The sequence below is a fragment of the Propithecus coquereli genome, unplaced genomic scaffold (assembly GCF_000956105.1).
Source record: "Propithecus coquereli isolate 6110/MARCELLA unplaced genomic scaffold, Pcoq_1.0 Scaffold598, whole genome shotgun sequence".
Taxonomy (NCBI): Eukaryota; Metazoa; Chordata; class Mammalia; order Primates; family Indriidae; genus Propithecus; species Propithecus coquereli.
Genome location: NW_012151929.1, coordinates 498,945 through 510,952, shown reverse-complemented (window position 1 = coordinate 510,952; position 12,008 = coordinate 498,945). Strand labels below are relative to the sequence as shown.

Genomic DNA, 12,008 nt, shown 5'->3' with positions numbered 1-12,008 from the left:
TAATGTTATTATAAAAATAATAACTAATATTTGTACAGTGCTTTACAGCTCACTTAGTGCTTTTTTTGTCCCCCTTAATCCTCTCAACCATGCTGTGAGATGGCTAATTTGAGACTAATTTGAGCGTGCTTTCTCAGAGATAGGTTGTTGAGGTCAAATTTCAGCTTACATCCCAGCCAGTTTTCTCTGGCAGGGCCACATGGTAATTTTGACAACAGTACTTGGTTTCAGGGTCTCAGGACTAGGAAATTATTCTTGTTGGTGTCCAGGAGGTTTAGTTGTCTGTTACAGCTATGAATAGTGTCTTGTGACATAATTACAAATAATTAACAGAAACTATTGACCTTTTTTTTCTGTTTTTAGAGACAGGATCTCGCTCTGTCATTCAGGCTGGAGTGCAGTGGCTTGATCATAGTTTAAGTAGCCTTGAACTCCTGGGCTTAAGTGATCTTCTTGCCTTAGCCTCCTGAGTAGCTGGGATTGCAGGCATGAACCACTGTGCCCAGGCCGACTTTATTGACATCTAATTTTTATTTTAAACTAGACTGAAGATAAAACGTTGCCTATGATGTGTATTGACTGGGACTTTAATCTGGTTCTGTATTATGTGGTAGCAATATGAATTTTTTTTTTTTTTTTTACCAGTATCCTGTAGAAACCTGGAGATTGAAGTGATAATGTGGCTCCCTGGATTTGCAGAGTGTTTTTCATCATAACTAAGCACGTAACATACTTTAGCGTTCAAGTGTAGGAGTCTACATCAGAAAATGATAGATCCAGGGCATATCCCTATCCTTGTTGGCCTGAGATGCTTTCTCACACAGGATCTGTTCTCTTTGAAGTATCCTGTGAATTACCCTTAACAAAAGAAACAAAGGATGTTCTTGAGGTTTAGGGTGAGACTAGGGCCCTTTTCGGAAAAGATGCCCTTCATTAAAAAGGCAGACAATTGTGTTCTGTGCTGGGGACATTGTCTGGTGTAAATGCCAGAATGTACTGATTTTAAAAAGGTGGTAACTGAGTCTTACAATATTTTCTCTTTTTAAAATATTTTTTTCTTTTGCATTCAAATTTGTAACTATTTTCAACAATAATTTAAAGTTCTTTCTTTTGTTTTTCTTTTTAAACTTCCTTTTTTATGACCATCTTGTCTTTGTCAGGCATAGACCTATTTCTTTTAAGTGGAACTGTAAGTATAGTACAGTGGTTAAGAACACACATTCTAGGAATCAGACTGCCTGAGTGTTCACATCCAGACTTTACCACTTGTTGCTTGGTAAACTTAGGCAAGTTTCTTTCTTTCTTTTTTTTTTTTTGAGACAGAGTCTCACTCTTTTTGCCCGAGCTAGAGTGCCGTGGCGTCAGCCTAGCTCACAGCAACCTCAAACTCCTGGGCTCAAGCGATCCTTCTGCCTCAGCCTCCCGAGTAGCTGGGACTACAGGCATGCGCCACCATGCCCGGCTAATTTTTTCTATATATTTTTAGTTGTCCGATTAATTTCTTTTCTTTCTATTTTTAGTAGAGACGGGGTCTCACTCTTGCTCAGGCTGGTCTCGAACTCCTGAGCTCAAACAATCCGCCCGCCTCGGCCTCCCAGAGTGCTAGGATTACAGGTGTGAGCCACCGCGCCCGGCCTCTTAGGCAATTTCTTAATAGCTGTGCCTTAGTTTCTCCATCTATCAAGTGAGAGTATTTTTATTGCCTGTTTCATAGGATTGTTATGAGGATTAAATGCTTTAATATTTGTAAATCTTGTGGCTTGGGGCCTGTGGTAGTAGCATGGTGTAAGCTGTTACTCAGCCAAAAAAGTTGGCTCTTAGAATTTTAGTGTTCACTGCCAGGCATCTTTGGCTCTGCCGTTCCCGTTTGATTCAGTGTGGGTTTTTTGTGTATGCATGTGTTTTTGTTTTTTGTTTTGTGTTTGTTTTTTCTTTTAGAAGCATATCTGATTTGAGATTTGGGGTTTTTTTTGAGATATGGTCTTGCTCTGTTGCCCAGGCTGGAGTGTAGTGGTGGCGTCATCATAGCTCATTGCACCCTGGACCTCCTGGGCTCAAATGATTCTCCTGCCTCAGCCTCCTGGGTAGCTGGGACTACAGGCATGTGCTACCATGCCCTGCTAATTAAAAAAAAATTTTTTTTGTAGAGGTGAGGTCTTACCTTGTTGCCCAGGTTGATCTCTAGCTTCTGGGCTCAAGCCATCCTCCTGCCTCAGCCTCCCAGAATGCTGGGATTATAGGCATGAGCCAGTGCACCTAGCCTGATGCAATGTTTTGATTCACTGTTAGGTATTCTAGAATACAACTTTAAGTTGGGTGCTGTATTTTTTGAGTTCATAACTATCCAAGTTGTGAGGAACAGTATTTTATTAGACATGCTCAGGAGCTTTCAGCTAAGGAGCAGGGAGACTTGGGGGATATTGATACTTGGAAGAAATGTTTTTGAGAACTTGTTTGTTGCTAGCTAAGAATGAGGGCTTTCCAAGAGCTTGCCCCAGATTTGAAACAGAAGGAGCAAACAAGGGCCCTTAGGATGATAGTTGTTCTTAGCCACTCTGTTCTGCCATCCCTTGGCCTCCACCAGGTTTCAGGCATCGCCAGCAGTTCTGGGCAGCAGCTGCAGTGCTTCCTAACCCCTCTGTGAGGGCAACTGGTTGGAAGACCCAAATACACAGAGAAGACAAACTGACAGTGGCTCATTGGAGTCAGTAGGTCACACCCAGCAGGTTCCTCTCTGGATTCTCTGCTTCCCTTTTTGTATCAGCTGTCTCAGCCTGTTAAATACTTGTAGTAGGAATCCCTCTGGATTCCCCATTGCACCTGTGCCTTCCTGGTCTGGGTATGTGGAAACAAGATGGCCCAGCTGGTGACTAAATAACAAGATGAAGTACATATTGCTTAGATTTTGTTGTTGTGGCTTTTTCCTCTTCCCCTCTGTGTCAGTGAGAGCAGAAGAGGTATGTGCCCTTTGTGTTCATTAAATCACTCAAGGGTTACCCAGCAGCAGGCATGATTAGAAGCCTTTTAATATTGATGTGCTTTGGTATTAAGTTCATTCACTTTTCTCCTTTGCCCACATCAAGGTGCTATATGTAAAATGGGCACAGGAGGAAGCCCTGGTTAGTATACAAGGAATGACTTTGTTTTCACTGGGAATCGTACAGAGTGAAAGGAGAGGCAAGTAAGTGCAGATTGTCATGTGCAGTCATCTCAGTTAAGCCACGTGCACATTAGTAACAGATTATTTGTAGGTTTGCCTGAACTCAGTGTGTTTTTTTTTCTTTTTTGGAGAAAAAGCATAGAAATTTATTATTAATGTGTACATGGGGAGAACCACAGGATGATTACCCTGAAGCCAGTGTGTTCTTAAACTTTATTCCTTGGGATGCTAACCAGTTAGTGCTCCAGTTTTGAGTGGTAGTGACACCAGCAGCTATCATACTGGCATTTAAAATGGGTGTAGTGTGGGTGGTAGTCATTGAATTTTTAAAAATTGCAATCCTGATGACCCTCCCAAACCTAAAAAGCACACCCTGCATCTTCTCTGCTGAGGGCAGCTTTTGTTGATTCCCTCTGGTGGTTTGACAGTAACCCATAAACTTACTAACTTAGAATAATTGGCCCATTTATAGGTATACAGTCATTTACAAAAATATGTGGGAAAATTTCGATGTGTACAACAGCTAAATTGCAGGTAGAGTGATAATCACTTGCTTTACAAAAGAAGGCTTATCCACATTCTGCACGAGTTTTCATGCCCCAAAAGAGCAAGGTAATCTCCCTCCCCTTCTGATCCCAGTTTTTGGAAAGGAAACACTTCTAGATTCTTTTTGTGAGAGCAGTCTGCCCTATGCTTTATTGATGTGATCCTCTGTAGGAGAAATTTACCCTATCTGTACAACTTCCTGGTAAAAACAGATCACTGTAGCTGAATATCAGGTTGAAGCATTCTTCAGATTGCCGTGAAAATACAGCCTAGAAACTGACCGGTGGAGGTTTCAGGGTTTGCAGTGAGTCCAGATCCCTAAAGCAAAACTGCGGATTGAGGATACTGGGGGCAACCTGCAAGACATACAGTCAGCTTGCACTCATTTCTGCTGACTCTTACAACTCCTCCTTACGTCATTCGGCATTTGGGATCTGTTTGCATTAAAGTTAAAATGGAGAATCTAGTCCATTCTCCTTTGCTTTCAGAGCTTTTAGAGATTTCACAGTTGGTATTTTAGGGGGGCAAGGGAGTGTACATTTTGAAATCATTGTTCTATAATCAGTGTGTCATTGTTACTCAGACTGTCTAAACTAAATAATCACTTCTGTCTGAGATTTATATCCATTTTATTCTGCCTCTGGCAAAAATTCAAAAGTGCCTCTTCTCTCAGCTTTTTTTTTCCCCCTCCTCTAGCTTAATTTGTCAGTTCCATTCTTAAACATTCTGCATAGATGCCTGGTTTTCTGAGCCAGCTCCTCTCTTACTAAATGGGGTGATGTTATATTTTTAAGCTACTATGTAGGTGACAAGGACATTTTACTCTTTCAGCACTCAGACTATCTAGTCAACACAAGCTTTATGGAAGCAGCTTTGACCCAGCACTGGGAGATGATTTTGGTTTTCAGGGATAAACACTTTTAAAGGGGATTGAGACTCCAAAGTGAGATTCTCCTGCCTGCTCATGAGGTTAATGCCTGCCTGACCACTAGCTGCTTGCCAGGAGCTCTGCTACCCTCCAGTTTTTCCTTTTTCTTTAAGGACTTTAGATTTTCTAAGGGGTTGTTTGGAAGGTGAGACTTAAGGAAACTCCTCCTTATTACCAGGGTTTTCTTGGTGCCTGAGTAAGTGTTACTTGTTGCTGCTTAAGATATACCATCACCAGTTCTCTTTCACTAGAAACTGAGTACTGTCAAGCCATGAGGCTTTCTTGTCACAGCCGGCATTGTCACTGCTCTGAATGCTGTCAGCCCTGCACGTTATTTGTCTGTAGTGTCGTAGCGTGGTGGGGCCAGGGTGGCAGCCATGCTTAAAAGATTATTTATATGTTGCTGCTGTATTTGCCCATGTCTTGGAGACGATGTGAGAAAGGAGCTCTGGCTTCAGATCACTGCAGAGTTTTGGTTTTCTTCCCTCTCTTGCCTGTGGAGGCTGAAATGACCACACCTATGAGGTAGCCCTTCTGCTTTCACATCCCCTTCTCCTTCTCAGACAATCTTTGAAACTTAAGCAGAGATGAGACTACTCAGCTTACTAAGTCGATTGAAGGCCCCCTTTTCTCTTCTTCATAGTCAAACTTAAGCTTTAGTAAAGTGATTCATCTTACCAACAAAGAATTAGACACTTTTACTTTTTCCCCTCTATAAAACTGTTTGGTTTATGGTTTGAGAGGTCACTATAAAAACAGTATATAGGCCAGGCGCGGTGGCTCACGCCTGTAATCCTAGCACTCTGGGAGGCCGAGGCGGGCGGATCGTTCTGAGCTCAGGACTTCGAGACCAGCCTGAGCAAGAGCAAGACCCCGTCTCTACCAAAAAAATGGAAAGAAATTAATTGGACAGCTAAAAATATATGTGGAAAAAATTAGCCGGGCATGGTGGCGCGTGCCTGTGGTCCCAGCTACTCGGGAGGCTGAGACAGTAGGATTGCTTGAGCCCAGGAGTTTGAGGTTGCTGTGAGCTAGGCTGACGCCACGGCACTCGCCCCAGGCAAGAGAGTGAGACTCTGTCTCAAAAAAAATAAAAAAAATAAATAAATAAATAAAATAAAATAAAATAAAAAAAACAGTATATAAATGTTTAAAGATTCCAAGCATCTAGGTACTTTTGGAACATTGTTGGAGGAATAATCCCTCTTTGTATTTAAGGAGCTGATGTTTGGGGACAAATTGTGTGCTCCGTGTGTGTTTGTGCACGTGTGTTTAGTGTGCTGCAGCATCATCATACATGGCTGTTTATGTTTGTGGATCTGAAAAATCTCCAAATCATTTGTTTGACTTTTAGATGCATTATTTGCCTTTCATTTGTTTTAACTGCCTTGTCCAGCATATTTATTTTGTCTTACACTCAAAACAAATTTCTACTTCTGTAGTCTCTAGCACCCAGTAATGTGGGGTGGGGACCAGCAATGTGCTGGAGGGTCCGTATGCATTGAAGGGTAGAGGGTACCCTAGTGTTGAGTGAAATTTACTAGATTTTAGTAGACTACCAGATTTTTACTAGATTTTGTTTTGATCAGTTTGTGATTGTTCCACCAGAGGGCAGTGAAGGAACAGACACAAGGTAGAGTTCAGACCATTCCTTTTCCTAAAGAGCAGGACAGGGTTGCCTTCAGCTCAAGTAAAGGTGAACAATATCCAAGATTAGGTTTACTTGAGTCCTGGCTCCCCATAAATAATGGTGCTGGGAAAATAGAGTCTTTAGAGCTCCAAATTGTGGTCTGTGAAGGTTTGGTATACATTAATTTTTAAACCTGAGGCTCTAGCACAGTAGCTGATAAAAATTCTTAATTTTCTCCTTGAAATAGAAATGGACGCATCACCTTTTATCTCTTATCATCACTTCCCATCACATCACACAGCCCCCCAGTCACACTCTATGTTAGCCTGCTTTATTTTCTTCCTAGCACTTACCACGGTAAGAAATTATCTTGTCAATGCTTTTGTTTACTTATATATGGTCTGTTTCCCCCACCCCTCTTCAGGCTGTATCTCTAGCATAGTGAGTGTCTGGCACGTGGTAGGCGCTCAGTAAGTTTTGGAAGGAAGGAATGTTTGCTCTAAATAGCAGTAACTGTTCAGGTATGCTGTGATTTTTTTGGTTTGTTTCACTTTTCATCTCTGAGAAAACAGAGTCTGTCCTCCAAACCAGTCTTTCCTGGTCTCCTTTCCTCAGCTTAGGTCCTGACTGTTGGGAAGAATGAAGATGAATGCTTTTCTGAGTCTCTTTGCTCTCTCCCACCCTAGCTTGCCAGCAAAGCACGGACAGAGAAAGAGGAGAAGCTGAGCCAGGCCTATGCAATCAGCGCTGGTGTCTCCCTAGAGGGCCAGCAGCTCTTCCAGACCATTCACAAGACGTGAGTCGGGGGAGCAAAGGGTCCCTGGCAGAGGGGTGATGCTATTTGGCTGTGCTGTCTGGTGGCAGACTTTTGGGTGGGGGTATTCCTGAAAGTCTCCTAGGGAAGTGGGTAGAGTATTGGCAATACACCGGCATCGAGAGCTGTGGGTGCTCGTTGCCCCCTTTCCACACAGAAGAATAGTATAATCATGGACAAGTCATCTTCTCTGGGCTTTAGTTTCTTGTCTGTAATACTTAGTTTTGGATTACATTATCCCTAAGAGTCCCTTCCAGACCTATTAGCCCATAATTTAGAACTAGTGATGTCTTTCTCTTCTATTATTTTGTTACTGTTGTACATTTCTTTAAAAGCTGATACAGTTTTAGTAAGGGAAAGTTATATCTATATCACTTTTCCCAGTTGTAGACTGAGATGAACACAGGGAGTTAGGGAGAGCAGAAGGCCACCTCTTAAAAGGCATTTTATCACAGCAGAAGTCATTTGACTCTCCACTAGCTTCCCTAGCTGCTGAAAAACTGGAACATTTGACACCCCTTGCCCCCCCGCTGCCTTCTGTTACCCTATTTAACTAGGGTCTGGTGCACAGATGGCAGCTGGCATCAGAGCTGTTTGAGGCCATGGTGTGACTATCTGAACATTTACAGGTATGCAAAGGAATCTCTTAGTAGCATCAGCTGCCCTGGGGTTCCCCAAGTGTGAACTGGAATGGGTTTCCCAGTCTGGCAAGTGCCCAGCTGTCTGATAATTTAGAGGGACCAGTTCGAGGAGAGGCTACCATTGTAGGTGATAGCGGACAGGGTACAGATCACAATAAGATGTGTAGTTTGTTTTCTTGGCTTTGTAAAGGTGGTATTTCTCCCTAGGCCAAGGGTTGGCAAACTGCTCCAGCGGGCCAAATCTTCTCATTTGTTTATGTATTGTCTGTGGCTGCTTTTGCACTCCTATGGCAGAGCTCAGTAGTTGTGACACAGATCATATGGCTTGCAAAGCCTAAAATATTTACCAAATGACCCTTGATAGAAAAAGTTTGCCAACGTCTGCCCTGGGCTGTTATCTAAGTTGAATCTAGTGGCCTGAGCCTAGTTGTCTATTTGTAACAGAATTTAGTTTTCACTTCTGGGGCTACTATCAGTTTTTTTGTGGTTCTCCATCCAGGTCCCTTATGCTTCAGAGTAACAGTTCTGGGCTCTTCTCAGAATAATGTGCATGAGTTTCATTGCTTTGCTAGTGCGTGGTGCCCAGGCAATGTTTCTTGGTTGCTCTTCTCTATGGGCTACTGGCATCTAGTTGTTGGCTGAGTGGTGAGCTGGAAACTCAGGGTCAGACTTCTGGAGTAATTTATTCAATAGGCAAGAGGTGAAAGGTGCCCCCAAGAGGTAATATTTCACCTGTTCTCCTTTCCTTCCAGCATTAAAGACTGTAAATGGCAAGAAAAAAACATCGTAGTCATGGAAGAAGTTGTTATTACACCCCCATATCAAGTGGAAAACTGTAAAGGCAAAGAGGGGAGTGCACTGAGCCATGTACGCAAAATAGTAAGTAAAGGAGCTGGGAAACTATAGGGGAGAGAGGGTTCTTTGGCCTTGACCCTCCTCCAGCATCGAGCAGGACGTTGTGCTACAGTACCTGCCCCCTCTAGCAGCCCTGCCTGGCCTCTCTGCTTTCCCTGCACTGGGGCTCTGCAGCTGTGGCTTCGACACTCCTGTGGGGATGGATCCAGTGGGCGATGGGGAATAAAGTTGAGTGGTTGATCCTGTGTCCTTTGCCGCGTGGCTTTTTGGAATTAGCCAGACCATTCCATGGTTTTGGGCCTGAACAATTCCTCTCTTCCCAGGCTGGGTTCTTCTCAGCTGCAGGTGCCCTTCTAGGAAGGGCTGGTTGGTATAAACCAGTTGCTGTTGGTGCCTCTTATGTCACCTGACTTACTAGATTGAGTTATAGAATCTATAAACACAAACTTAAAAAAAAAACCACTCCTATCCTTTTTTTTTCTCTGAGGGATATCGAGAGACCCACATTGTAGATGTGAGAAGTATAAGACTAATTCCCCACCAGCTGTGCATTCTGTACTTGTGTAAAGTACGGAGGAGTAGTTTGGGTCATTTTAATCTCCCCTCATTTTATATTTTAGTTTGTAGATTCGACTTCTAACCAATCTTAGTGGAAACTGCAGAAAATGTGGCTGAAACAAGAGGGCCTCGCCTGCCTGTGGTTGGGAAGGGCGAGGGCATCTGAACGGGGGACGGGGCTGTTGAAGCCTAGACTGGATTGTTCGGGAAACCTTGCTTGCCTGTCTCCATTTCTGACCTTGGTCGCCTGATCTCTTTCAGGTTGAAAAACATTTTAGAGACGTGGAAAGCCAAAAGATACTGCAACGTTCACAAGCCCAGCAACCACAGAAGGAGGCTGCCCTGTCATCCTGAGTCCATACACATGGAGGACTCTTCCAGCATCCAGCCAAGAAGGCGGTGGTGGTGGCTTCAGCGGAGGCAGGCCGGGGGAGGGAAGGGATCCTATATGTCCTGTTGGCTCTTGTTAACAAAGGGTCAGCATTTCCAAATCTTAGACTTGAACAAACAAAACACCCAACAAAAAAGAACAAGAGAATAATTTAAAAGTTGAATCATTACTTGACTAACAGACTTCGGTCCACCATGTCCTTTTCACAGCCCCCTTCTGGAACAGTCACCTTGTTAATTTTATTTTTGAAAATTTCTTTCCCGCTCTACCCTTTTACTTCTGACTTTTCTTTCCTAGTCTGTTCCTGCCATTCTGTTTTTATAAGTGGCTACACTTGCCTTCTGAGTGATTGAAAGAAACTTTTACATTTTTTCTTCCAAAATAAAAGTAACAAGCTGACTGTGATTCTTAAGTTGAGACCAGAGCAGCAGACAGAGGTCTCACTTTAATTTTTTCTTTTGTTTTTCCTTTCTTTTTTTTTTTTTTCTTTTTTTGCACAGGGCATGGCTTGAATTAGTTTTATTTTTCTTAACTTTAAATATATATATGAAAATATATATTAAAATGTTCTCTAAATATTTTCTGCTTCTTGCAGGTCTCTTTTTACTAGATCATGGCCACTCTTCCCACCTCATCCCTCCGAAAATAAAAATGTATTGCCCTCCCCACCAACCATAGCCCACCAACTAACTTGAGTTCACAGCACGAATCTCCTGCAGCACTTGATAGAGCCAGTGTATGCAGATGGGATTTGGTTTTGAGGGTTCCTGATGGCTTTTTAGTCTTTTATGTGTATCAGTCTCACATTTGGCCCAAACCTCAGGATTCTCCCTCTGCCTTTTGTCTTACTTCATGGGACTAGAAGAACCTCCTTACCATTCTCTCCAAATGGGAGAGTCCGCTGCCCTTTCTCCTGTGCCTCTGCGGGGAGGGCTCTTTTGCATGGCACATCTTAGCTCCTCCTCCTCGAGGGATGGTTTTCTTTTATAAGAAACCTGGAATCCATCTACCTTGACTTCTCTTGAAATCTGTATCCAGAGCCACTAGCCCAGGAAAAAACTTGGGTGACCTGCAGTTTCTCTTCCTCTGCCATCTTCCTGTTCTTATGCCCCACCTCTACCCCCCTTTAATTTTACAAGCTTATGACAGTTTGTATTTGCTCAGCCAATGGGCAGAAAACCTAGAAAGAATTTCTGGACTTTAGCCCACCAGTTTGTCTGGTTTGACTAACCTGCTGAGAGCTAAAACTGGCATCCATTGCCCCTGTGCCTTCAGGTGGACTCATGGGGTAGAGTATGCCACCATCTGATTATCAGGCACCGAGTGGGATACGGGTGATGCTCATATGACTGGCTAGAGCTTTGGGGGTGGGGTGGGGGATAACTATTTTTTTGGCCATGATCTCTTTCCCCTTCCTTTTTTTTTTTAATTAAATAAATGGATCAAAATTAAATAATTCAAGCCCTGCCTTCAAAATGAAATTTTTTTTTTTTTTAGTATTGTTTAGCAAAAACAATAAAACCCAAATTTTTTTAACCATCACTCATGTCTTGGGTTTGTGCATACTTTAGAGGCCTCAGAGTGAGGGGATCTGAGGCATCCAAGGAGGGTGTCTGTCTGGTTTGACCTTCCTCTCTAGAGTCTCTGCTTCCTACTCTTCACCCCCTCTTTTCAGTCCCCGAGAATTCATCCAGGAATACACTGCCAAGTGTTTACTTTCAGCAGGGGATCCAGGGCTTGGAGTTGTGTGTAAGTGGAGTGTGGGGGGAAAAGGTGTGGGTACCTACATGAGGGCGTTCGTCACAGGACTCTTTGGAGGCACGAATGATGGAAGAGCTGAGGAAACTCACGTCCACCTGCCATTGCTCAGAACTTGATTTAAAGAACTGAGCCTCTGATTTAGTCTGCATGGGAATGTAGACTTTTGGAGAAGGTAAAAGAGGGAGAAGAGAAGACACCATGGAAGATCTGGAAAACCTAAGAGGTGTGGATTAAAGGAGTGACGGTGATTTTGTTAGTGGGAGACAGCAAGCCTGGGAGGAAGCTCTGTGCCGTGCGTCCCGCACCTTCACCTTCCTCCGCATTAGTTTCTGGGTCTGTGAATGGGGGAAGTGGGTAGCAACTAGTTTTGGCAGGAAGCACTTTTGACTCCTTAGATTTAGTTTCTAAAATGATGTGGAGGAGCTGAATGTGATGGCTTGTTCCTGTAATCCCAGCTACTCGGGAGGCTGGGGTGGGAGGATCACTTGAGGCCAGGAATTTTAGACCAGCCTGGGCAACAGCGAGATCCCATCTCTTAAAAAAGAAAAAAAAAGTAGCTAGGCCTGGTTGGTGGATGCCTGTAGTCCCAGCCATGTGAGAGTCTGAACTTGGAGGATCACTTGAGCCCAGGAGTTAAAGGCTGTAGTGAGCTGTGATCATGCCACTGCACTCCAGCCTGGGCAACAGAGTGAGACTCTGTCTCTTTAAAAATAAAAATGAAGGG

The 12,008-nt window shown here is 43.4% G+C and overlaps 1 protein-coding gene across 1 annotated transcript in view; it reads left to right on the top strand.

Annotated features, from left to right (window-relative positions):
* The window catches only part of LSM12 (LSM12 homolog (S. cerevisiae)), a 35,997-nt gene extending 24,932 nt beyond the window's left edge, over positions 1-11,065 (top strand). The window contains exons 4-6 of the mRNA XM_012659094.1: positions 6,951-7,060; positions 8,472-8,598; positions 9,394-11,065. Coding sequence (XP_012514548.1) covers positions 6,951-7,060; positions 8,472-8,598; positions 9,394-9,486 — 330 coding nt within the window. The 3' untranslated portion in view covers positions 9,487-11,065. The remainder of the gene's footprint in view (positions 1-6,950; positions 7,061-8,471; positions 8,599-9,393) is intronic.
* The last annotated feature ends 943 nt before the right edge of the window (positions 11,066-12,008 follow it).